Source organism: Schistocerca nitens, chromosome 3 (genome assembly GCF_023898315.1).
Source record: "Schistocerca nitens isolate TAMUIC-IGC-003100 chromosome 3, iqSchNite1.1, whole genome shotgun sequence".
NCBI lineage: Eukaryota > Metazoa > Arthropoda > Insecta > Orthoptera > Acrididae > Schistocerca > Schistocerca nitens.
This window is the reverse complement of record NC_064616.1, coordinates 655,604,961-655,632,748: the sequence shown is the minus strand read 5'-3', so window position 1 is coordinate 655,632,748 and position 27,788 is coordinate 655,604,961. Positions and strand designations below refer to the sequence as shown.

The window sequence follows — 27,788 nt, the reverse complement described above, 5'->3', positions numbered from 1 at the left end:
ATTCAGGGTTTTTTTAACATAAACCTTTTAACTGTCTGAGCAGCTGACATACCACTGGTCAACAAACGAACATTAGCGGCTCAAGTTCTGTGCTATTCACTTTTTCTTGCATTTCTACACACTCACTTTGTTTTCATATTCACAAAAACAAAATAATATGAAATTTCGATAATAATGAAGTATCGTGAACATTACACCGAAGTTATTGTTGACATTCACAGTCTGGCTCCGTAATCTTAAAAACAATCTAGATAGTACGAAAAGAAACACGTGCAACGGAGAACCACAGAACATTCTGCAAGGCATCATTCCAAACACATAACGATGTTTTAATTTCTTATTTCTCAACAATGACACAAAACTAAACTGAGAATCGAATTCGAGACATAATATCGCATACCAAGCAAGAATCAACCCACCAAACCAACCGCTCACACAAACATGATATGGAGTAAGACATATTTTTCGACAATCGACATACATTAAAATTAGATCTTTCGAATTTTCGACTTCGCTGTTCGTAACGGGAGGCGTACCGTGCAAAAATAAGGAAAAATGAAAAAAAAATTTTTTTTTAATGATCCGTCCGCTTGTCTGCTGCGTATAGAGCTGACAATGATGGAGAAGTCAGCATTGTACTGTGACAGGTCTTCATTATTACTCCCACGTCGAAAATAAAAACGTTTTTTCGTTAGCGATTAAAGGGTGGGTGGTTTCTAGATGGCATTTGCAGCTCGTGCATAAATAATAAGTTCATGAAACAGTTCAAACATCGGTAATGCTAAGGTGTATGCTGTCTTTGCAAGGAGCGGGTACGAAAGTTCCCCCACTTACGATCCATTTTCAACATACATTACATTCACGACCAGATAGCACACCAGAAGCATAAAGCCTAATTCTCAGCCAGTTTCGAGAACACAGCATTGAAAAATGTTGGATGATCTTTGATGATGATCTTAATATGTTCAGTTTATTTTTGGGATCCGCAGAAACAACAAAATACACATTTCCAGTGTAATTCGTTGCAGAATGTCTTTCGCACAAAAACATAAACGGGGAGTACAATTCACTAGTTGGCCGTTATCAGGGAAATCCAGCCTTCACAGAGCAAATTGTCAGCGTAACAACCAGTCCTCGTAAAGCGAACTGACAGTGTACCAAAAGCAGTTTCGAAACATATCATTGAGAAATCGAGGAAAGGCTATCTATTTCTCTATTCGTCCCGTCGTCTATTTGGTGCTTAAGATTGGCGAGAGTTCTGCGTCAGAGCTCCAGGCATGTCATGCTATGCTCCCTCTAAGCCATTGCCTTGGAGGATCTATCATGTTCAGTGTGTGCACTTCAAGTGTGCCGTATAGTACTCAGAACGCCCCGATTGGAGAAAGATTCTAGAATAATGCGCCTAAATAATTAGCTAGTCGTTTCCATTACAATGTATGACGGCGGAACGCCTCGTGAGTCGTCGACATGTGAAACCATAAGTCGAGAGCGTTTTCTGGAGCGGCTTACGAAACGTAATACAGCACCAGCACCACGCCCTTCAGCCAGTTGATGGCGTTCGTTAAAAACAGCATCTGGGCGTAGAATTTCGTCCGGCATGATAGAATCTGGCTGTCGCCGCACGAGGAGCGCCAGCATATGTTGCATAAGATCCCAGCACGTCAAGCAGGCGCATCCAAATCGACGACTGCACAGTGCGGGGACAAAGGGTCGTGCGTGAGATGGATGGAATGGTGGCACCGGCGTGTGGCTAATCTGCTGTTCACCACCCTGTACCACAAGGAACGAGAGTACGTGGGGAGGTATGGGGTGTGGAAGGCCCACCACACACTGGTCCAGCAGATTGTTCGGTGCCGCTGTTTGACCTAGTTATGGGTGGTTGTGCTTGATAGAGGCCGTAACAGTCTCTCGTGCTCGGCGCCGATAGGTCCTCAGTCATGTAACTCAGTTCGAACAGGAAATCTCTGATGTGCCCGGGAGACAGAGCTATGTGACCAATGGCGACCGCTGGTCGAATATCTCGGGGTGCTACGATCTGAGGCAGGGTCCCAGTTAAGCTGTCGTTGGCCGCGGTCCATGCGAGTCGCATCGTCTGTGGGTATCGGTTGTGGACAGGAGACAGCCCCAGACCTCCGGTGAACGGTGGCCTCGTTAAAGTAACGTAGCGACTTTGAATATCTGATCTGCTCTCCCAAATTGTCCGTACACTGCCTGGAAACTATGGGCCATGGTGACGCTGAAGGGAAGGACGTGCACAAAATAATTAAGTTGATGTAGCGTCCAGAGAATGAAATCCATGTGGCCGAATTTGTTGTCACAGAGCAGCGTACGTGTCCGTTGTAGTAGCCAGCGATATGTGGCCATTGCAGTTCTGTGCACTGTACTTGTGAACTGCACTAAAAAAAAAAAAAAATGGTTCAAATGGCTCTGAGCACTATGGGACTCAACTGCTGTGGTCATCAGTCCCCTAGAACTTAGAACTACTTAAACCTAACTAACCTAAGGACATCACACACACCCACGCCCGAGGCAGGATTCGAACCTGCGACCGTAGCAGCAGCGCGGCTCCGGACTGGAGCGCCTAGAACCGCACGACCACCGCGGCCGGCAAGGAGATCCCTGTGGCATCCACTGTCCAAGAGTGTTGTGTTCGGTCCGGCGGCTGTTGACCATAATCCTGGAGCGCGCCCCATGGATTAAACGTAAGACCACCCTTGCTTGCGCCTGTAAGAGGTCCATGTGCTCAGACATGAGGCGAAGAAGCCCGTGATCGATACAGTGAAAGGCGTGATCAAAAGCGACGGGGACAAGGACGCCTCGGAGGTTGCAGGCCGCCGCCAGCACCATGACGTCGCGGTAGGCGCCAAGTGCCCTGCGGATGTTGTTGTCGCCGCCTAAACATGTCTGGTCAGGATGGTTCATGTCTCCGATTGTGGCCTGAAGACGTGTGCAAAGCATCTTGGCGAAAAGTCTGTTATCTTCGTTCAGGAGTGCAGGAGGACGATAGTCATGAGAGTGGTGTGAAACGCTCGGTTTTAGAACCAGTATCATGATGCCGTTGAGGAAATTCATGGGGATGTTAAAATCGTCATGGAGGAGGTCTTGAAACATCTGAATCCACTGATAGCCCATCAAGGGATAGAAGGCGACGTAGAATTCGTTTGGTAAGCTGTTCACTCCCAGTGATTTGTTCCAGGCGCTGCGTGCCAAGGTTGATGACTCTTCAGCGATTATGGGAGCCGAGAGCCGCAGGGCGTCGTCCTGGGCCACTACTCTGGGGATGGGCAAATTGTGCAGCACGCCTTAGTACTTCTAGACGGTCTGTGGGTAATTGGAATCAAACGTCCTGTAATGCTGGGTGAACGCTGCAGCCATGGCACACTGCGTATCGGTGCTTCTGCATGTACTCATGTTATAAGGCGGCGCTTGTGGCACAGTCTCTCTCGGATGACATGATATATGCATGTCATTTTGGTGGGGATGGTATCCTGCACTCTCGCCCGGAGTCGAGCTCCGTCAAGCTGTTCTGCAGTAAGACGGATTAGGCGATCTTTGAGACGACTTACTGCTGTCTTCCGGTCTCGTGATGGTGGCTGTGTCATTAGTTTCCTAAGCGTTGTTTAACAAAATTCCCACGTCACCGGGCGCCAGCACGCTCTGTCGTATCCATCCCATGAGTGTCCATTGGAGGGCCGCCTTGGCGCGGTCGAGCCACCAATATAATGAGGACGGTCGCACGTAGCACCGATCTTCCGCCAACATGCATCCTCGTACAGATAGAAAATGTTCAGTGACCATGGACCATTGCTTCAGCATGTGAGCTGTTGTGGGAGTGTGACAAAAAAGATGTATGATAAATGGTCAGTGAAGGCTGTGAGCCACAGTTTCGTGTTCCTTGTCGTGGCTCGACGTCCTCGGGAGACGTATATCCAGTCGAGGAGATTGGTGAAGTGGTCGGTATAGCCACAGCAGTCCCCGTGAAGAGACGCCACGTGTCTTCGCGCGCCACATCCCGCACAAGTGTCTGTAGCGCTAGACAAGAAGAGTAGCGAGGCGTTTGGTCCTTGGGATCCTGGACGCTATTAAAATCATTGCCTATGACGTAGTGTTCCGTATTCCCATGGAGCATTGGAGCAATTTCGTCGGAATAAAAGGTGATCCGTTCACCACAGCGAGATGTCCCGTAGGGCGTGCATACATTGACCATACAGACCACATCCACTATAATGGCCAGGCTTCGTGCAGATGGCAGACACGTGAAGTTCGATGCCTCGATGCTATCACATAAGAGGATGGCACCATCGCTAAATGGAATGCTGTAGGTCATGTGGGTGGACTTCTTGGAGGAGAGTGATATCCAGGTCCACCATCCGGAGCACATTATGGAACATGCGCGTTTTTTATGACAGACTGCATGCCGTTGATGTTGGCCATATCCACATGTTGGATCGGGACATCTTAAGGCGGAATATGTAGGTGCAAATGACAGCCCTTCGGCGGTAATGTGGCCGCTTAGCCAGCCAGCCTTGTGGCACGCTTGTTAAACATGGCTCTTCAGGTGAAGGACTCCCTCAAAGTGGGGCGCCAGCCCTGTGTGGTGGAGGAGGTGTCTGGTGCGTCTTTTGCCTCCATTTCGACAGCCCAGTCACCGAGTGGAGAAGCGGTCGGTGACGGCGTGTCGTCACAGGCAGGGCTCTATCGTCTGGTCTTTGTCTTGAGGAGCATCGGTCCTGAGGTCAGCTAGGGTGGGTGAGGCCACTGTCCTGTCCATGGCGTCGGATGCCTGCCTTGGGGCGATTCTGGTAAAGTCCATTGGCAACGACGAGTCAGAGATGGTGTCGGCAGCTTGCTCCCTGTCTCCACCCTGTCGGTCGTCATCCGTCGAGAGACGTTTCTCACGACGCTTCGGCGACCGCTGTTTCCAGCACCGTGTGTCCACCCTCCGTCGAAGGGCTGGGCTCAGCACCTTCGGCCGTGAGGTCGGCGCCCGGAACCGACGCCCCTAGTGCGACGATGGTTGTGGTGGTTGCGGGCGTCTTGTCTTTGAAGGGCGTCTCTTCGTGCGGTGCCGCCATCGCAGCGTCATCGGCGGCTGAGCTCGCATTGGCGTGCGTCTGCGTCATGGGCGCGCCGGGCGCATGTGCATGCCGGCCACACCGCTTCCATTTACGTTAGTGGTAACACGGTCGGCACCGCTGTCTGCACTGGTTCCGAACGTGGGACCTGGACGAGGCGGCGCTGTAGGCAGTTAGGCTGGACGTGGCCTTCCTGTCCACAGTCGGAACATATCCGCGGTTGCCAGTCATAATTAATGATGGCTCGGTAACCGCCGATGAACATGTTCGACAGCAGGTGTTTCCAGAGTTCGAGGCACACCTGTCGGACGCCACTGAGGAAGTGATGCTTTTCAAATGTGTTCCACTTCTATTCAGTGTAGCTTAAAATCATACCAAACGGCCGTAACGCGTCACTGACGAACGCGCCCAGGACTTCGAACGGTAGTTCGAATATGTGCACTGTACGCACCCCCATGCAAGTGTGGTCCGTTGTTACCGTGCTGATGTTAGCGTCAGCACGACGAAAGCGATAGCCGTTGGTGGAACGTCGAACACGGTTGACACACATCTCTTCACTCGTCATCTTGAGGAAGACTGTACTGGAAATGATAGACAGACAGATGCATATCAGCTAGTGGGGATCGACATGCATGTCGTCTCTCAAAAACCGTTCCGTTTAATAGGACTTTCGACGCACGTAAGATTCGTTGAACGTGAGTTTCACCATTGCCTGGCTAGAAGAGAACGCCATTTCTAGTTAGAGCTCTAAATCACAGCAACCATCGCGGCACCTCGCGCAAGCGAGTACAGAAACTCACGTGCAGAACGCTGCACGTGAGCACTATGCGACTTAACAGCTGAGGTCATCAGCCCCTAGAACTTAGAACTACTTAAACCTAACTAACCTAAGGACATCACACACATCCATGCCCGAGGCAGGATTCGACCCTGTGACCGTAGCGGTCGCGCGGTTCCAGTCTGAAGCCCCTAGAACCGCTCAGCCACTCCGGCCGGCTACTATTCTAAAACTTGTAGGCGAATGTAATTAATAACATTTATTTAGTAAGTACTTTTCGCAATAGTATAATTAACGATCAGATTCTATTATTCCGCGAAGTTATTAACGCCTTGCCATCTATGCTTACAAGTGCTGTGCTAGTATTTATAGGACAAATCCCATTTACATTAATTTTCATGAGTGTAGCCTATGTTGCAAGAGAAAATTGCGCAGGGCTTGAGTGAAGAGACGGGCAGCCATATTGTTGTATCCATGGGCTCCACGGTTAGGCTGTAAGGTCACATTACTGCCAAGGATCACAATGTGAACATTTTGGCTGGCCAGGTCCATTGAATGGTACAGTGATTGTTCCCTAATGGTGATGCTGAGTTCCAAGACGACATGGCCCTTGTTCGCACAGCTCGTATCGTCCAGGACTGGTTTTGTGAGTACGATGGCGGACTGGTGCTTCTCCCCTGGCCACCACAGTCACCCAATCTCAACACTATTGAGCCTTTGTAGTCTACTTTGGAGGGAGGGGTGCATGATCGCTATCCACCTCCACGTCGTTACCTGAACCTGCCATTATTTTGCAGGGAGAATGGCACAAGATTCCCTTGAAAACCATACAGGGCCTGTATTTTTCCGTCACGAGACGACTGGAAGCTGTTTCGAATGCCAACGGGTTCCTTGTACCGTATTAATCACGGTAGCGTGTTGTGATTTTGGTGTTTCCATTTTGTTATCCAACCCCTGCACATTGCACTCCCCGTAGCGTCTCACCACATTCATGTGAAATAATAAACAGATCTGTAAAAAGCATGGATAAGTGTCTGAAAGTTAAAACAAGATTAGTATTATTCTGAACTGTTGTCGAAACAAAGAGTAACTTTTACCACGTTACCTGGAGCACGTTCTTGGTCAGCATCATCACTAATGGAACTTAGTTTCATGTTAATGCACTCATACGGTTGTTGAGAGTACTTAATAACATCACATATTAAGGTAGGAATCACTACACAAAAGAAAGTTCTCCACCATCTTATAGTAAAGTAAAGGATCTGTACTTTCCACTAATAAAACGAAGATAAGGAACTTTCATTTGTTTGCTGTTGTTAATATAATATCTGGTTTGCAAATTATGCGACAATTAAAGTGCCCCTGAAATTTCGTACTTAATCTAAAAAAATGTAAGTGAATAGTTGATATCAAGTGCGTATCAGTATAGCTAACGGCATTGCTGTCAGTATCGCTATGTTCCATTTCTGTTATTTATTGTGTGAAATCAAAGATTAGCGCTGAAATGATAGGGTAAGAAATAAAATAGTACCCGTTACTATAATAACGTAGGTTTCAGTTTCAAGACGAGAGCCCACGATCCAAAATAAGAAACACATTTCTTCCTCCAACAAACCTCTTGCATAATGAACTCTCGTCGTTAAAAGTACACAGATCTGTGCCCACATGGAGGGATACCTACAGTCTATCTCCTCCCGTGCCATCTGCGAATTGAAAGGGAAAATTAAGAGGCGATTGGAGGGTTAATATTGTGTACTACGTAGCCCCCACCACATGCCATACGTGACTTACGTAATACTGATGTAGATATACGTAAGCATATAGGTTTGTATTTCTGACAGCCACATAGTTTGAAAGTCTGAAGAAATTTCTCTCTATAATTGTTGTGATCTTTCAGGCTGATTCGCATTACAACGCGGCAGTGCGGCACGCGGCAACGGTTTTCCGCGGTAGCCAATGACGGACCGCCACTGATGTATGGGGCGGGGCTCACTGAAAAGCGCGGTGCATTTGATTAACTATACCGTGAACCTACACGAAGGGAAGACAAAGCTGGGTGAAGATATACCAATTTTTTATTTCTTATTTCTCATGGTTTACAATTCACGTTTTCTTCTTTCACATTTTATGAATTACCGTTCATAACTACTCCATGCATTATTATGCAGGTTGAGTCACTACCTACTGCCACCAAGAATAACTCCGAAAGTATAACAGGAGCAACGACAAAAGTTGCAGGGACAACGGGGGCCATAATACGACGTTGTTTTTTTGTTGCTAGGTGGGATCGCTTCAGAGATATGAAGGTCAACATTGATTTTGTAAATGGGATGCTATAGTTTAGTACTTATTTTCTGATAGTGACTATCGAGACGAACCCAATGACGTGTAACAGCATGGTCTTTGAAGGTCAACGAAGGTCAAAAAGGTGGCATGAACGTCCATTTACAGAAGGTGTTCGAAGTGATGACCATTGGTATCAATGCACTGCTGCAATCTTCTTATCATGGATTGAGTGGTATTCCTTATCACATCGGTACTTATCGAAGCACATGCTCTGACCACTGTCTCTCGCATGTCTACAGGTTTAGTTGGAACGTCCTTATAAACAATGTCTTTTACGAAACCACACAAGAAAAAATCCAGAGGCGTCAAGTCTGGCGAACGAGCCGGCCACGACACATCTCCTCCGCGTCCAGTCCAACGATTTGGGAGCTGTCTCTGCAACTCATTTGTATGTATCAGCGAAAAATGTGCCGGAACTTCCATCGTGTTGATACCACATTCTGTTCCTCATTCCTAAAGGTATTTCTTCCAATAACAGACCTAATGTTTCTTGCAGAAATGTGGTGTACTGTCTACCATTAAGATTTCCTCCGATGAAATATTGGCCTGTAATTCTGTCCTCCAGAATCCCACACCATACATTCACCGACCACGGTTTTTGGTGGTGGTGGTTGTTGGGATGTTTAAGGGGGACTAAACAGCTAGGTCATCAGTCCCCCATTCCAAAAACAGGCGAGACATAAATTCGCGGAGCAGGGAAAACCCCAAGGGGAAGGAGACTCCCCCCCCCCCCCCAGGCACTGAAAGAACACAAATTAGGCAACGAACACTACAGACAAGAAGAGTACAGATGAACACCAGACAGAAAGAAACAGAAGAAAAGAAGATGGCCGAAGACTGGTTGACTGACCACGAGAACAAAAAAAAGGGAAAGAGTCAACCATCTTACGACACACTAAAATCGGCAACCAAATATGAGAGACTCGAGGACAAGAGACACAGAAAGAGAAAGGTGCAGGACCTCCATAAATGGAACTATAAAAAGGACTACCACAGATAAAATTTAAAACGTTGTCAGCCATGGAGGCATCGTCGCATAAAACCAAAGGCAAAGTGCCCGGGAGATTAAAAGACCGCCGGAGGGTACGCAGTCGGGGACACTCCAACAAAATGTGGGCGACCGTCAGCCGGGACCCACACCGACACAGGGGGGAATCCTCCTGACGCAAAAGATGGCCGTGCGCCAGGTAGGTATGGCCGATGCGGAGCCGACACAGGATGACAGAGTCCCTGCGAGAAGGCCGCAGGGAGGAGCGCCACACATTGGTCGTCTCCTTGACAGCCCACAGTTTATTCGGGGATGTCATGCCACGCCACTCAGCAGTCCACATCCCAAGCACCTTACGGCGCAACACCAGCTGCTGATCGCGAGCCGTGAGGCCGATCTCCAAAGCTGGGGCGTCGATCGCCCCTTTGGCCAGCCTGTCAACACGTTCGTTCCCCAGAATGCCAACATGACCTGGCGTCCAAACAAAGACCACCGAACGACCAGAACGGGTAATGGCGGAAACAGACTCCTGAATAGAGGACACCAGAGGAGAAGAGGTATAGCAGCGGTCGATGGCCTGGAGGCTGCTCAGGGAGTCACTGCAGATGACGATGGACGTACCTGAGCAGAAACGCATATGCTCAAAGGCGCGCAATATGGCCACCAGCTCTGCAGTAAAAATACTGCAGCCAGCCGGCAAGGAGCGCTGCTCAACATGGGCAGCGTGAGCAAAAGCGTAGGCAGTGCGACCATCAACCAGGGAACCATCAGTGTAGACAGTCTCACAGCCCGAAAATGAGGCGAGGAGCGCAAGAAAACGGCGACGGAGGGCCACAGGCGCAACCGAGTCCTTGGGTCCCTGTGCCAAGTCCAGGCGGACGGACGGCCGGGGCAAACACCAGGGAGGCGTAGGTGCACGGACCCGGAAGGGAGGCAGAAGAGGGAATGACCCCAGTTCCGACAGCAGGGACTGGACGCGGACAGCTATGGAAAGCCCAGACCTAGGTCGCCGTTCGGGCAGATGGAGGACCATGGCAGGGAAAAGCAGGCGACGATTGGGATGGCCCGGCGAGCAATGCACGTGGACAGCATAGTCGGCGAGCAGTCGATGGCGGCGAATCCACAGCAGGGGAACCCCGGCCTCCACCAGCAGACTATCCACGGGGCTCGTACGAAAAGCGCCAGCTGCAAGCCGAACCCCACAGTGGTGTCATACGCCTTCCGCAGATCAAAAAATACAGCAACGAGATGCTGACGTCGGGCAAAGGCTGATGCAGACCCATAGGCCAGGCTCCCATAATCAAGCCTGGACTGCACAAGGGCCCTGTATAATCGCAACAGCGTGCAGCGATCCGCACCCCAAGATGTGTGGCTCAGGCAGCGGAGGGCGTTGAGGTGCCGCCAGCACTTTTGCTTCAGCTGAGTAATATGAGGAACCCATGTGAGCCGGGCATCAAAGACGAGTCCTAAGAAGCGGCATGTGTCCACCACTTCAAGCAGGTGGCCGTCGAGGTAAAGTTCAGGATGAGGGTGGACCGTCCGACGCCTGCAGAACTGCATAACGCGAGTCTTGGCTGCAGAGAACTGAAAACCATGAGTCAGAGACCATGAAGCTGCCTTGCAAACGGCTACTTGCAGCCTGCGTTCGGCGACTCCCGTAGTCGTGGAGCTAAATGAGATGCAGAAGTCGTCGGTATACAAAGAAGGAGGCACCGACGACCCCACGGCTGCAGCCAGACCATTAATGGCCACTAGAAATAAGGAGACGCTCAACACCGAGCCCTGCGGGACTCCATTTTCCTGTATATAAGATGAACTAGAGGCGGCACCCACTTGCACCCGGAAAGAGCGGCGCAATAAAAAGGTTTGAAGAAAAGCCAGGAGCTGACCACGAAGACCCCACTCATGCAACGTAGCAAGGATGTGATGCCTCCATGTGGTGTCATACGCCTTCCGCAGATCAAAAAATACAGCAACGAGATGCTGACGTCGGGCAAAGGCCGTACAGATAGCAGATTCCAGCCACACCAAATTGTCCGCTGCAGACCGGCCCCGACGGAAGCCACCCTGGGTTGGAGCGAGGAGACCGCGCGACTCAAGGACCCAACAGAAACGCCGCCCCACCATACGTTCGAGCAATTTGCACAAAACGTTGGTGAGGGTAATGGGACGATAGCTGTCCACCGCCAGTGGGTCCGCACTGGGCTTCAAGATGGGGACAATAAGACCCTCTCGCCATTGCGACGGGAACACGCCCTCGCTCCAAATGCGGTTAAAGATGGTGAGGATGTGTCTCTGGCAGTCCCTGAAGAGATGTTTCAGCATCTGTGCGTGGATGCAGTCTGGTCCTGGTGCTGTATCAGGGCAATCGGCGAGGGCAGCGAGGAATTCCCTCTCGCTGAAAGGAGCATTGTATGTCTCAGAATGACGCGTATGGAATGATAACGGCGTCTGCTCGGCTCGCTCCTTTAGAGAGCGAAAGGCGGAGGGATAAATTGCAGTCGCAGAGCTCTTAGTAAAGTGCGCAGCAAGGTGTTCAGCAATGGCGGCAGCGTCCGTGCAGACAGCGCCGTCCAAGGAGATCCCAGGGACACCCATAGGGGTTTGGTATCCGTAAATCCGCCAGATCCGGGACCACACGAGCGAGGGGGAGACACGGGAGCCCAAGGAGGAGACATACCTCTCCCAGCACTCCTGCTTACGCCGTGCAATAAGACGACGGACCAAGGCACGGGGAGCCTCTTAAAGGCGATGAGGGTCTCGAGAGACGGGTGCCGCCTATGACGCTGGAGAGCCCGCCGACGGTCGCGAATAGCCTCAGCAATCTCCGGCGACCACCAGGGTACAGCCTTCCTCCGAGGGAGTCCAGAAGAGCGGGGGATGGCAGCCTCGGCCGCTGAAATGATGGACGTGGTTAAGACACGGACCACCTCGTCAATGTCACCCTGTGGGGGAGATTCAATGGTTGCAGCGGAAGTAAAAGCCGGCCAGTCAGCCCTGTGGAGAGCCCAGCGGGGCAGGCGCCCAGAAGAATGACACTGGGGCAGTGACAAATAGATGGGAAAATGGTCACTACCACACAGGTCAGGATGCACTCTCCAGTGGAGGGATGGGACAAGTCCGGGGCTGCAAAGAGAGAGATCGATGGCCGAGAACGAGCCATGGGCCACACTGAAATGCGTTGGAGCACCGGTGTTCAAGAGGCTAAGGTCGAGCTGAGCCAACAAATGCTCCATGGCACGACCGCGGTCATCGGAGACAGTCCCACCCCATAGAGGGTTGTGGGCATTGAAATCGCCCAGCAACAAGAAAGGTGGCGGCAGTTGGGCTATCAGAGCAGCCAGGACATGCTGCGCAATAGCACCATCCAGTGGAAGGTAAAGACTGCAGACGGTAACAGCCTGTGGCGTCCACACCCGAACAGCGACAGCCTCTAAAGCTGTTTGTAGAGGTACAAACTCGCTGTGAAGAGAGTTAAGGACATATATGCAGACGCCACCAGACACCCTTTCATAAGCTGCCCGGTTCTTATAATAACCCCGATAGCCACGGAGGGCGGGGGTTCGCATTGCTGGAAACCAAGTTTCCTGAAGTGCAATGCAGAAGAAAGGGTGAAGGCTGATAGGTTGGCGGACTCAGCGAGATGGTGGAAGAAACCGCTGCAGTTCCACTGGAGGATGGTGTTGTCCATGGCTGGGAAAGGCGTGACGGGACGGGGAAGGCAGATTACGCCGCTGGGTCACCTGCTGCCTCCGATTGAGCACCTGTGCTAGTGCTTTCCATGGCGTCGGAGGGACCGGCGAGATCGAGGTCCTCAGTGGACGCCAGAATCTCCACTTCGTCCTCAGACGCAGAGCTTGTAGGAAGCAATGGTACAGGTGCCACCGCAATGTCGGTAGTCTTGGGGACGTTCTTCTGTTTCTGTGTCCGTTTCCCTCGTTGTGCCTTCGGTGGTTCAGGCTTGGAGGGCTTCACAGGGTCAGTCTCAGGGACGGACGATGACCGTGAGGCCCTACGACCAGGGACTGGTGGTTGTTTAAGCCACTTGCGGGTGTCTGCTGTGCCGCTGGTCGGAACTTGCGAAGGGAGGTCCTCAAGGGACCCCTTCCTTGCGAGAGTAGCCGAAGAAGTCTTATGCTTCTCCGGCTGGAAAGGGGGAACTGATGTCCCCGATGGTTGGGGGGGGGGGGGGGGGGTGTTGCTCCTGAAGTAGATGGAGCAGGAGCAACGGGGAGTTTAGGGCCCCCCACCATCAAGGGGGCAGGTGTGGGCCTTCGACTCTGAGAGCTGAGTGGAGCTGATGGAACTGTAGCAGGAGTGACAGTTGCGGCATAAGAAGATGTCATACGCACTGGATGAAGCCGATCATATTTCCGCTTCGCCTCAGTGTACGTCAGTCGGTCGAGGGTCTTGATTTCCATGATTTTCCGCTCCTTCTGCAGAATCGGACAGTCCGGCGAGCAAGGCGGATGGTGCTCACCACAGTTCACACAGATTGGAGGCGGGGCACAGGGATGATCAGGATGGGATGGTCGACGGCAATCGCGACATACGAGGTCGGAAGCACAGCGAGAAGACATATGGCCGAACTTCTAACACTTAAAGCACCGCATCGGGGGGAGGGATATATGGCTTGACATCACAACGGTACACCATCACCTTGACCTTCTCAGGTAAAGTGTCACCCTCGAAGGCCAAGATGAAGGCACCGGTGGCAACTTGATGATCCCTCGGACCCCGGTGGACGAAATGGACACCTCGTCGCTCCAAGTTGGCGCGCAGCTCGTCATCGGACTGTAAAAGGAGATCCCTGTGGAAGATAATGCCCTGGACCATATTCAGACTTTTATGGGGCGTGATAGTTACAGAGACATCCCCCAGCTTATTACAAGCGAGCAAGGCCCGCGACTGGGCGGAGGACGCCGTTTTTATCAACACCGATCCGGACCGCATCTTGGACAAGCCCTCCACCTCCCCAAATTTGTCCTCTAAATGCTCTACAAAGAATTGAGGCTTCACGGATATAAAGGATTCCCCATCAGCTCTAGTACACACAAGATACCTGGGCGAATACGGCTCACTTGCATTTAATGCCTTTCGTTCCTCCCATGGTGTGGCGAGGGAGGGGAACGATTTGGGGTCGTAAACGTTACCTTTAAAATGGGCCCTCGAACGCTTAGAGACTACTGGTGGCTGGCCACCAGCAAGAGAAGATGTGCCACGCTTCATTGCGTGTCATCCACCCTAATGCCACCTACTCCGACCAAGGGCCCTCCCCACGGGCGCTACCCAGCCACAGCAAAGGCCACCTGGCAGGATGGCCATTGCCGGGAGTCCCGATGCCCCAAGGAGATGGGCATCTACTCCTTGGCATACGTGTGGAGTTAACGGCGCAGGCATCAGTAGAGCGATCCCTGTGTTGTCAGGGGGCTACAACCAACAGGGTACACGGCGGCCCCACCACAATGGACTGGCTACCGTGCTGGATGTTAGGTGACATGTGGTCCATGGTCGCCGTCAGTGCAGAAAGTGGCCCTGCACATTGCTTGGCATAAAGTGCACGCAGGAGCGTATCCATGCCCAAGAGATGTAGAGCGGGCAGGACTGCAACGCAACGACGAATAAGCTGGCGAAAGGTTTCAACGCAAGATGGACACAATGCACCAAGTAAGGCGTCCTTCCCCAATCGGCTCGCTCTTCGGAAAAATTTTGAGATATGGGGGTCAAACCCGACAGGGGACCATCACATAAGGCCGAAACGTTTGAGAGTCCTTTTAGTCGCCTCTTACGACAGGCAGGAATACCGCGGGCCTATTCTTACCCCCGGACCCGCAGGGGGGACGGTTTTTGGTGTGCAACTTGCCGCAGCCGACACGGATTTTCAGTTGCCGATAATGCATGTTATGCAATTTAACATTTCCATGAAACTTCCTGGCAGATTAAAACTGTGTGCCGAACCGAGACTCGATCTCGGAACCTTTGCAAGTTCGAGTCTCGGTCCGGCACACAGTTTTAATCTGCCAGGAAGTTTCATATCAGCGCACACTCCGCTGCTGAGTGAAAATCTCATTCTGGAAACATTTCCATGGTTCATGAATGTAGCCTCGTCAGTAAATAAAATCAAATTCATAAATGTGTCATCCCTCTGAATCTGAAGTTGAGCCCATCGCAAAATCCAATGCGATGTATATAATCCGTACCAGTTAATTCTTGGTGGAGACGGATATGGTAAGGATGATATTTATGGCGATGCACAACACGAACAACACTACTACGGCTCATGCCAGATCCTCTTGCGATTTGACGCGAACTAACACAAGGATCTCGAACCACAGTGGCAAGAGTAACAATTTCCGTTTACTCGTTGGTAACTTTCATATGTCGGATATGTTTCCGATGCGTTAAAGATCCAGTTGTTCTCAATTTATTATACACATATTTAAATGTGCGACGTGTAGGTTAGTACGTTGAGGATATCTTTCAGCGTATAACTCTCTAGTTCTCACTGAATTTCATTGGCATTCTCCGAAAATGAGATGCATATCGACTTGTTCTTTGAAGGAATACATCATTAACATTCGCTTGATTCGGCGATATTAGTCTTACCGTTCCTATTAGTGTTGTACTGCGAAACCGTCGAATGGTGTTTACATGTCAATGACACGTTAGATGGGTACGCCGTATTCGGTGAATATTTACTATTTGCACGATATACGAGCGAGAATTGTCAGAGTATGTGCTTCGATAAGCCTATAAGCGCCAAAGTGATAATGAATACCATTAAATCCATAATAAGATGATTTCAGCACTGCATTGATACCAATGGTCATTACTTCGAACACCTTCTGTAAATGGACGTTCATGCCACCTTTCTGACCTTCGTTGACCTTCAAAGACCTTACTGTTACACATCATTGGACTCGTCTCGATAGCCGCTATCAGAAAGTAAGTACCAAACTACAGCATCCCATAAAAAAAAGTTGATCTTCATATCTCTGACACGACACCACCTAGCAACAAAAAACCATCGTCATATTATGCCCCCCCCCCCTTGTCCCATGCAATATTTGTTCAACAAACTTTTCAACTACTATCATACTTCCGGAGTTATTCTAGGTGGCAATAGTTAGTGACTCACCCTGTATAGCCGACAACATTTAGAAAACCGATCGGCCCTGAACAAATACTTGCTGTGACTCCATCGCTTTGCTTTGCGATTTTGCACTTGGACAAGACAGATGCCAAAATTAAAAACTACTTTTTAGCAAAGAGAAGCAATTGTCCGAACATTAACAGCTCAGGTGCCAAGCCAGAACTAAGCGAAGAAGAGAAGGCTGTAAGGTAGAAGGAACATATAGTGGGGAGGGGCTATAGAAAACAAACATGAGCTCAACGTTTGGTTACTGTGAAATGACTGAACACGTATGGCAGTACTGATCCTACCACATATCTTAGTAGATAGTTTATAGCATTTGTAGATTTCGAGAACGCTTTTGACAATCTTGACTGAAATACACTCTTTGAAGCTCTGTTGGTATCAGAGATAAAACACATGGACACAAGATTATCTACAACTTCTACAGAAATTAGGCTGCAGTTGTAAGACTTCAAGTACTTCAAAAAGGGAAGCAGTAGTTGAGAACGCCGAAGCAGAGAAGATATAAAATGCAGTCTGGCAATAGCAAGAGAAACGTTTATTAAAAAGAAAATTTTGTTGACATCGACTATAAATTAAAATGTTGGGAAGCATTTTACTACGATATCTGTGTGGAGTGCAGCCTTATATGAAAGTGAAACCTGGATGATAAATAGTTCTATCAAGAAGTCAATGGATACTTTCAAAATGTGGTGCTAAAGAAGAATGCCGAAGATTAAATTTGTAGATCGTACAACTAATGAGCAGGTACTTAATTCAACTGAAGATAAAAAGGAAACTATGGCACGAATTGTCTACAGGAAGGGATTGGTGACAGGACTTATTACGAGTCATCAAGGAATCGTCAGTTTGGTAATGGACGCAAAATAGTAGAGAGAGACCAAGGTTTAACAACGGTAAGCAGATTCGAATGGATGTGGGTTGCAGTAGTAATGAAGAGATGAAGTTTACACAGGACAGACTAGTGTGGAGCGCTGTATCAACACAAAAAATAAATACATTTTGATAACCAAATATCGAATCGACCACTCTATCATAGCAACTAAAGTGGTAACTGTGAAGAAAATTATTATGATTGGTCTTTCACAACTACTTGCAAGACTGGGTTAATTGAGAATGCTCATCTAGTATTGTCTATTGTCCTCCAGAGCTTATTGATACTGAAGACATTATGGTTGGTGCTTTCGTTAAAAGAAAGTGACTTATCAGAGGCTATATACCCTGCCAGTAAAAACTACTTTAGCGGTGCTGGAAAGAATAACTGGCAAGCTGGTGTTATTATAAGTAGTTATACAGCCTTCTAAGCGTTGCAGGTAAGTAAAATGTCTCAAGGCATAACGAAATAGTTAACAACAAATTTGTTTGCGTGACTATCATCCACAGAAAACACAGAAATATTCGTTTTGTAAATAAAAAATGGCTTTTTTCTGCTGCCGTGTATTTTATTTGTTCCAGACGTGTTTCGCCTTTTAATTCAAGGCCTCTTCAGTGGAATCTAGCACGATACAGTTTTGTTTCGATACGCAATATTCGTAGATTATAACACACTTCACGTCTTATTTTTTACTTATAAAGTGATTTGTTACATTTATTCGACTTCTTGGCTGTCATCTACGCTTCACTTCCTCTGGTCACATGCTGGAGGTCACACTATAGCTTCACTTACGAAACATATGCACATTTTCACGTTATGAACTTTTTTATTCACAATTTTCATCTTCTTTGCGCTAATTGACGTGGAGCACTATTATTCTTCTGTCAGTATCTGTACAAATTTTACCGAAAACTGTGATTTAATATCGTAACTACTCAGTGTTCACTTTATGTCTCTTCTTATTTGGTTTGGTTATGTACACGTTGTCCACCTAACGAAGTATTTGCTGAACTAACCTCTGCTCGTTTCTGTTCTCTTTATATCTGCTTGTGAGAGTACGTGTGTGTGTGTGTGTGTGTGTGTGTGTGTGATTAGTCAGTTCTAGAAAGCTGAATGTAATAGCTGTCAGACAGTGGTTGAAAGTTTTGGTGTTTAACTGAGTTGATTTTTGCTTTAAATGTTTTGTGGAGGGATTCATGTACAAGTGAGGAGAAGGGATTGGGTGGTATCATGATGATGATAATCCTCTGTTGGAGCGTTATTTTACTATTTTATCTATTAATTTAAACATCGAGTTTACTCTTACATGAACCTCTCTGCCGGCCGCGGTGATCTAGCGGTTCTAGGCGCTCAGTCCGGAACCGCGCGACTGCTACGGTCGTGGGTTCGAATGCTACTTCGGGCATGGATGTGTGTGATGTCCTTAGGTTAGTTAGGTTTAAGTAGTTCTAAGTTATAGGGGACTGATGACCTCAGATATTGAGTCCCATAGTGCTCAGAGCCATTTTTGAACCTCTCCACAAAACATTTGAATCAAAAAATGGTTCAAATGGCTCTGAGCACTATGGGACTGAACTGCTGTGGTCATCAGTCCCCTAGAACTTAGAACTACTTAAACCTAACTAACCTAAGGACATCACACACATCCACGCCCGAGGCAGGATTCGAACTTGCGACCGTAGCAGTCGCGCGGTTCCGGACTGAGCGCCTAGAACCGCTAGACCACCGCGGCCGGCATTTGAATCAAAACTCAAATCAGCTCAACACCAAAAGTTTCAACCATTGTGTGATAGCTTTCTACAAGCGACTAATCACACACTCACACACACTCACTCACACACACACACACACACACACACACAAGACAACAGAAATGAACAGACGTTAGTTTTCAGCATATACCTTCTAAGGTAGACAACATGTACATAAACAAACCAAATAGGAAGAGACATAAAATTAATACACAACAGTTACAACATTAAACCACAGTTTTCGGTAAAGTGTCTACGGCTTGTGACAGAGAAATAGTTGTGCTCGTCGGCAATTAGCGTAAATAACATGAAAATTGTAAAGGAAAAAGTTCGTAACGTGAAAATGTGCTTATGTTTCGTTAGTGAAGTTACAGTGCAACCTCCAGCACTTGATCAGATGAGAGGAAACGTAGATGCCAGCCAAAAACTGTAATAACTGTAGGAAATCACTGCTTAAGTAAAAAATATGTTAACTGTGTTATAATCTACAAATATCGCATATCAAAACAAAACTGTATCACTCTAAATTCCACTGAAGATACCTTATAGGGAAAGACGAAACGCTTCTGGAACAAATAAAATACATTACAGCAAGAGAAAAGCGTTTTTAATTTACAAAACGAAATGATTAGTGCTTCTACATACTTGGCAATTACATCTTATGAAATACGAGCAAATTAGTTTTGGATTAATCTCTGTAGGTATGTATAGAGTATTGTAAATGTTAATGTGTTCCATGTCACTGTACTTCTCATTTAAAACGCTATTAAATGCCATTTAAAAAAGTACATCGATCCATTGTAATAAACTACAATTGCTTCCACATCTTGGCAGATAAAGAGGTTTAGCGTATTTATCATGCGAAAAAATACGTGACTCTTCACGAGCTATCATTTTCACGCAAACCACGTTTCGACATCTTGAACCGTTTACGAAATTTGGGGCTGATCCAACCGCACGATATACGATAAACAGGGCTGAGTATGGGTTGCATCGCCGGCCGAAGTGGCCGTGCGGTTAAAGGCGCTGCAGTCTGGAACCGTAAGACCGCTACGGTTGCAGGTTCGAATCCTGCCTCGGGCATGGATGTTTGTGATGTCCTTAGGTTAGTTAGGTTTAACTAGTTCTAAGTTCTAGGGGACTAATGACCTCAGCAGTTGCGTCCCATAGTGCTCAGAGCCATTTGAACCATTTATGGGTTGCATCGCGCACCAGTAGCGCGCTGCTCCTGCGTGGACCGTCCGCCAACATGTTATTCAATATCTCGAGAATGGTTATACCTATCGTTCTGCTCTCACCTCTGAAAAAAATTTGGATATGTTGCATAAATTTCACTCGCAATAATTTTCTACCTCGCCGTAATGTCACATGGTAGCGACTATGAAATGGCTATATCTAAGAGATCTGGCCTTCTTCAGTTGGTGGGACAGCCTGTGAGATCACCAGGGCTGACGGTGATGGCGTCGTTTGCTTCCATGAAGCGCAGAAGCCGGTGGCCGCTTATGTTGGTCACCCTAGAATCATAAATGGTGTTCCTCGCATTAAAATTTCTACTGATAAAAGTTCTCCCGGGCAGTGTTTGAAGGATCGCGATATCGGCAGGATCGAAGAGTTCTCTTGGGGGTTGTAGGCGGCTACGACGGTAATTCCCCCTTGCGCTTTGTCGATTGCTTCTCAGGTTGCTTGTGTTGTCTACCGGGCTGGTAGTTATGTGAAATGGTGACGTAGTTATAGGAGATGGCGACGAAGCGATTTCTGTATGTAGATGGCCGTTCCGACACTTGCAGTCGGACTATCATTTCTGTAACAGCAATAATTTTCTTCTGCAACGTTGACATCGGCCTTTAAATGAATCTACGTGACGCGACATTAGTCACCCTTCCTTTTGTAGGAAATTCTTAGACTTCTCCTGCTTAGTTGAATATGCAGTTTGCATTCCATTAGACGATAGTTAACCCACGATATCTGTTGTCCATCGGTGGCGTTAACAAATCTGACGGAGGTTGTGGCCTCTACCACAGCAGTACGAACGGCGATTGCAATGTAACATCGAATGTGACGTACCAGATCCACTGAAAGCTTCAACATTTCGGTTAGACTGGTTAAGACGTGCTGATGTTCGGAATTACGAAGCTTCGGAGGTGTTGTGACTGGGATGTAGATCGCAGTGTTTACGTTGTCTGTCATTCTTCAGCTCAATATTTTGTCGGGATTTTGTATCACTAGAGACAGACGTTGCATGGTTGACTCCCGTTTTTCGCAGAGCTCATTTCATGTGCTGATTTCGCTGCCTGGCGAGTGCTCGCCTGTCGCCTGTATGCCTCACAGCCGTTCACAGCTAGCAACATGATCTCCGCAGCAATTGGTACATTTTGGTTTTTCGTTTAAAAAGTCTTGGGTGCATTCACTGCTATTGTGATTGCCAGCACACTTCACACATTTTGCGTCCCTCTTGCACTGTAGTGAAAACGGCAATGTTCCTGAAATTTATAAAATTGCACTGGTACTCGTTTAGATTAAAGTTCCTCAGTGGTGACATCTGTTGCCCATATACTTTTTACGTCCGAAAGTCTTCTGTTCTTGACGGTATCGTATTGTCTTCGGACAATGTACCAGTAACATTCGAAATAAAGGTGGGCGCCATGCCAACAAGACAACAGGACTAGATACCTACGATGTAACGTACAAAATTTGTCAACAAAGAATGGACGAAGTCCTACAGCACATTCCTGGTCCCAGCACATTCCTGGTCCTCAAGAAGCCGGAACAGAGGCAGTTCTTCAATACATAACCCAAGATCCGCTCCAAGCAACTCAAGATGCTACTCCAGCGCCAGCAGACGAAGAAAGCAGTAGGCGTCGGCTACGTCTGCTGCACCGCCGCCCCCCCCCCCCCCACCCTCCCCCCACCACCACACCTGCTGGACGCCATCAAGGAAAATAATGTTTTCAGAGAATGGCAACTCACCCGCAATCCGGACACCTAGTGATTGCTCAGTAGGATGAGGAAGGACATTAAAGCTACCATACAAGAACACAGAATTCAATCACGGTCTTGCGAACGTGTCGTTTCAAGATGGGCAGTATAGACTGCGACACGACTGTTCACTAGAAGGTTAAGCAAAATCCCACCGCTTCTAGTGGTCAACGGCAACATCTGTGAACCTGATGCGAAAGCGAACGCTATGGATGACGTCTTAAAAAAATGGTTCAAATGGCTCTGAGCACTATGGGACTCAACTGCTGTGGTCATAAGTCCCCTAGAACTTAGAACTACTTAAACCTAACTAACCTAAGGACAGCACACAACACCCAGCCATCACGAGGCAGAGAAAATCCCTGACCCCGCCGGGAATCGAACCCGGGAACCCGGGCGTGGGAAGCGAGAACGCTACCGCACGACCACGAGATGCGGGCGATGACGTCTTAGCCATTCATCTTACACCCAACAACATGTGTACCTAGTTGCTGGGCGACTACCAATAGTAACAAGCAGAAGACGACATCTTAGTTAGAGTCCGTTGATGTCAAAATATCAAGACGCCTGCACTTACTTTACCTCCTTATGTGATATCGGCACTGCTGTATTGAAGTGCAGCATGAACTCCGACTACTGCTGCAGGCAACCGACACTATTGCCGACTGAACAAAGGAATGTCGACAACGCCTCGAAAACACAGACTATCAACGTCACTCAGGAGGTGGTGACCAAAGACTTACAAAATTTAATGGTGGGGTGTGAATCCGTCGAATGATCTACAGCCAAGTATCCTGGCGACACGTTGACAGATGTCTGACGTGGCGCCAACACGTTGAAAGGAAGAGGGAACTTTACCTCTCTTGAGCCCCATGCATTCTCTTCCTCGCCTCCTAGGGCTCACCCTACGTAAAACTATGGTGTTTCCAATACTGGGATATGCTGCTGTTGTATGGGGCACCACAGAAGAACAGAACATACGGATGCTGCAGACAGTCCAAACCCGCGCCTTAAAACGTGCACTGGAAGTACCTTCTTGGTCTCCTACTAAAACGATTCATGAAATGGGTGGGAAGCCGCTTCGTCATGAGCGCTTCAAGAAATTGGCGCGATACTTCTATGAAAAAACTGCCCTTGCCAGCAATGTAAAAACTGGCACTCTGAGCCACAAGGTCCAACGAAACAACGAAATGGACTGAACTGGTGCACACGTTGAGCGCTACTGAGCTACCAGCCCAGCACGAATTGATGACGCCATCGGTTACTAATTAATGCTGGGACAAGCCTGAGAAATGTATTTGCCATTATAATTTTTATTCGGACGTCAGCGCTTGAAGTGTTTGTCAGGCTTGTGCGCACGTCACCTGGTGGCCTCGTGGTCGTGATCTTCGTCGCCGTCAGCGTCTTCGGCAGTGACGTCGCTGGGCGGCGTGAGGTAGCCGGCGAGGCGAAGGCCGCGGCCACGTAGCGACCCCATCCGCAGTGACTGCCGGAACGACTGTCGCGCGCGGTCCACTGCAACACACAGCACACATTTCTTATTTCACTACGTTACCTTGTTGACAAGCACAATCACGAAGCCTCGTTTCTTCGCACTAACAATAAGTTGATTGTTCTGTATTTTTTTTAACTTTGTAATGGGACAGCATCTGTGCTACTAACTCATTTCCTATGTCTTTATGCGCCCTACACATCGGAGTTCGGCCATCACCGGATGCACTAAATCAGTTTTATATTCACTACATTCATCAGGAGTTATTACCTACATGTTGTTTGTTGTGGTCTTCAGTCCAGAGACTGGTTTGATGCAGCTCTCGCATTACCTACATATCACATTCCTTTAATCCTAACTACGTTACTGAATTACGAGCGCATCGTGTCATTTAAAATTATTTGTCTTGGATAAGAAATTCAAAAACAATTGACTTGAAGTACTTGTAATGGCACATTAGTGGTACAAAAACATAAATTTATGTATGTTTTACGTAGGCAGTTTTCGTGCACACACGTACTGACGGAAAGTTATTCTTATTCTGTTATAACGGTAAAAAAATAAAAAAACCATAACTGGTGGTTTCTCAGCGAGTTCGCTCTAATGGATGGCACATCAGAAAAGTAGCCTAATTCTGACAGTCGCATTAACTTGAAATTTGGAGACGCAAGGGATGTGAGGAAGCGCGAAAACTATGATCTTACTCTGTCATTTCAGAGACTTAGCAAGTTCTTAGACGGTATCATAATCCACAAACTGCTCCATTAACCTTTAGACTGAGTTCGTTTCAGGACACTATATTCTCGCTTCACAGTCCCATATTAAATTTATTGATGTAAATATAAAGTCTGCTTTTCCAAAATTTTATTGTTAGAATTTAATAACTGATAGCTTACCAGGTAAGTCAAAATATAATAAAACCAATTCCATAATACAATGGAACTTTTTTACCATCTTCAAATTTTGGACGCTACGTTTTTTTTTTTCAGATTCAGTGGCTTACTTGGGAATGATACACATTTACAAGTGATGAAAATTTGTACGAATGCCGGGATTTGAACCCGGGCCTCCTGCTTACTAACCAGATTCGTTAAACATTTACGCTATCCTGGCACAGTGGTTAGACACAACTGCATGGACTGCCGAAGCATGCCTTTCCCTTCAATCTAAATTCTTATTTGGCACACAACGTCTCCTAGCCCTTTTTCCTATTTTTGCTCGTGGCATTACGCGATGTCCCTAACGAGGTCGAGCAAAGAGTGCTCTACACTGAATGATCATATCCCTCTGCCACAAAGTTAATGAAAGTGCGTTAACCACAAGGTCTGGTAGAACCCTACCGGCTAGTACGTACCAGGAAGAAGGCGACCCCTAGTACTGTGATCTCGACGGGCTAGGATACGCAAGATGGGAATTAAGACCTGTGCTACATCGCGCATGCACACTAAGGGAAATTGGGAGGGCGGGTGGTTTTCAACCTCACCTTGTGGGCACAAGTATATTAGCATTCACGGCGTATATATATCTATATGAGTGGAGTCTGATCGAAAGAAGACACCACTCGTGTAGATACACTACACGTTTACTCTGCAACACTGATTACGGTATGTGGAAGGGAGTAGCTCTACATGTACTCCCAACACTGTTTCCTTCGTGAAAGGTGCGCAGACAGAATAACTCTGAGGGAACTCACATTTCGGTACATTTTCTATAATAATGAATTCGTGAGATATATGTGGGGAGGTAGTAATATCTGCGGTGAGCTTGACGTGCAACACCTTTCTCATATCGTCTGGCACTAGAGTTCCTAGAGGGTCTATGTGACGCTCCAGTTTTGACCAACCGAACGCCTGACAAAACACATTTTAAGTGGATTTTTTGCTCTCCTCAGCTAATCCCATCTACACACATGAAAAAAAGTTTGCATCACCTCGGTTGCGAGAGTTCCGCAACCTATACAGAAAATTATTCAGATACCACCATAAAAATCATTTCCGCCCTTTTTATTGCTCATGAAAACCACACATTGCATGTTGTACCACCATACAGCGAGACCTTCAGAGGTAGTGGTCCAGATTGATGTACACACTCGTACCTCTAATACCCAGTAGCACGTCCTCTTGCATTGATGCATGCCTGTATTCGTTGTGGAATACTATTCACAAGTTCATCAAGGCAATGTTGATGCAGATTGTCCCACTTCTCAATGGCGATTCGGCGTAGATCCCTCAGAGTGGTTGGTGAGTCACGTCGTCCATAAACAGCGCTTTTCAATCTATCCCAGGCATGTTCGATAGGGTTCATGTTTGAAGAACATGCTGCCCAGCGATGTCGTTATCCTGAAGGAAGTAATTCACAATATCTGCACGATGGAGGCGTTAATTATCGTCCATGAAGACGAATGCCTCGCCAATATGCTGCCGATATGGTTCCACTATCTGTCGGAGGATAGCATTCACGTATAGTACAGTCGTTACGGCGGCTTTCACGATCACCAGCGGCGAACGTCGGCCCCACATAATGCCACGCCAACACATCAGGGAACCTCCACCTTACTGCACTCGCTGGACAGTGTGTCTAAGGCGTTCAGCCTGACTGGCTTGCCACCAAACACGTCTACGACAATTGTCTGATTGAAGGAATATACGACACTCACCGATGAAGAGAAGGTGATGGCAATCCTGAACGGTCCATTTGTCATGTTCTTGGGCCCATCTTTACCGACTGCATGGGGTCGCGGTTGCAAAGATGAACTCAGCTATGGACGTCGGGAGTGAAGTTGCGCATCATGCAGCCTTTTGCGCGCAGTTTGAGTTGTAACAAGTTGTCCTGTGGCTGCACAAAAAGCATTATTCAACAAGGTGGCGTTGCTGTCAGGGTTCCTCCGAGCTATAATCCATAGGTAGCGGTCATCCACTGTAGTAGTAGTAGCCCTTGGGCAGCGTGAGTGAGGCATGTCATCGACAGTTCCTGTCTCTCTGTATCTCCTCCATGTCCGAACAACATCGCTTTGGTTCACTCCGAGACGCCTGGACATTTCCCTTGTTGAGAGCCCTCCGTAGCACAAAGTAACAATGCGGACGCGATCGAATCGCGGTATTGACCGTCTAGGCATGGTTGAAGTACAGACAACACGAGCCGTGTACCTCCTTCCTGGTGGAATGACTGGAACTGATCGGCTGTCGGACCCCCTCCGTCTAATAGGCATGCATGTTTGTTTACAACTTTGGGCGGATTTAGTGACATCTCTGGACAGCGAAAGGGACTGTGTCTGTAATATAATATCCACAGTCAACGTCTATCAAAAATGGTTGAAATGGCTCTGAGCACTATGGAAGTTAACTGCTGTGGTCATCAGTCCCCTAGAACTTAGAACTACTTAAACCTAACTAACCTAATGACATCACACACATCCATGCCCGAGGCAGGATTCGAACTGCGACCGTAGCGGTCTCGCGGTTCCAGGCTGTAGCGCCTAGAACCGCTTGGCCACTCCGGCCGGCTCAACGTCTATCGTCATGAGTTCTGGGAATCGGGGTGATGCAAAACTTTTATTTTTTTCATGTGTGTAGTAACCGTCTGACTGCCGAGCAACAACAAGCAATTTCCTTCGTGGGTAAACACATTTCTTTAGGTTTCTTCCGATGAATCTCCGTCTGTCATCTGCCTTTCTTTACCAGCTAGCTGTATCTTGTCATTTCACCTTAAATTGTTTCACGTTTGTAACGGTTCCTAGTTATTAATCCCGAATCATGTAATCAAATACGTGGGTCGTCCAGAAAGTAAAAAAAAGTTTTTTCATGACTAAATAAAAACGAAAGATATCAACACTAAACTTTATTTACAACGTTACACTACTTTACTGTACTCGCCGTAACTGTCAATGTATTCATTGTAACATGAGACCAGTTTTTAAATTCTCATGTTGTACTACTCTACCGCCAAAGATTCGAGCCAGGATGTCACTGCTTCTTTGAGGTCTTCATCTTTTGTGAACTGTTTTTTCCACCCAAAAATTCCTTTATTGTCGGGAGTAAGTGAAAATCACTAGATGCCAAGTCAGGACTCTAAAGTGGATGCCCAAAAATTTCTCAACTTAAGACGATGACGTTCTTGCTGTGTTACAGCTGATGCATGAAGCCATGCATAGTCATAAAGCAAAAACACCTTTGCCGACGACATTCCACGTCACTGACGACTCGCTCATTGCTCTATCACCATAAACATTCTTTATTTGTCTATATATTTTGATAGGGCGAACATTTTGTGTATTCAGAAAGCTAGTGACATTACGCACTTGGCATTCGGCGGAATTTGGAATGGGCGCCGCAATTTCGGAAGGTTGCAGAACA

At 47.7% G+C, this 27,788-nt stretch overlaps 1 protein-coding gene across 2 annotated transcripts in view; it reads right to left on the bottom strand.

The window, feature by feature from the left end:
* LOC126248620 (potassium voltage-gated channel subfamily H member 2-like) overlaps nucleotides 1-27,788 on the bottom strand; it is a 1,319,698-nt gene that overhangs the window by 574,642 nt on the left and 717,268 nt on the right. For both annotated transcript variants that reach the window (XM_049949785.1, XM_049949783.1), the window contains exon 4: nucleotides 23,309-23,459. In XM_049949785.1, coding sequence (XP_049805742.1) covers nucleotides 23,309-23,459 — 151 coding nt within the window. The remainder of the gene's footprint in view (nucleotides 1-23,308; nucleotides 23,460-27,788) is intronic.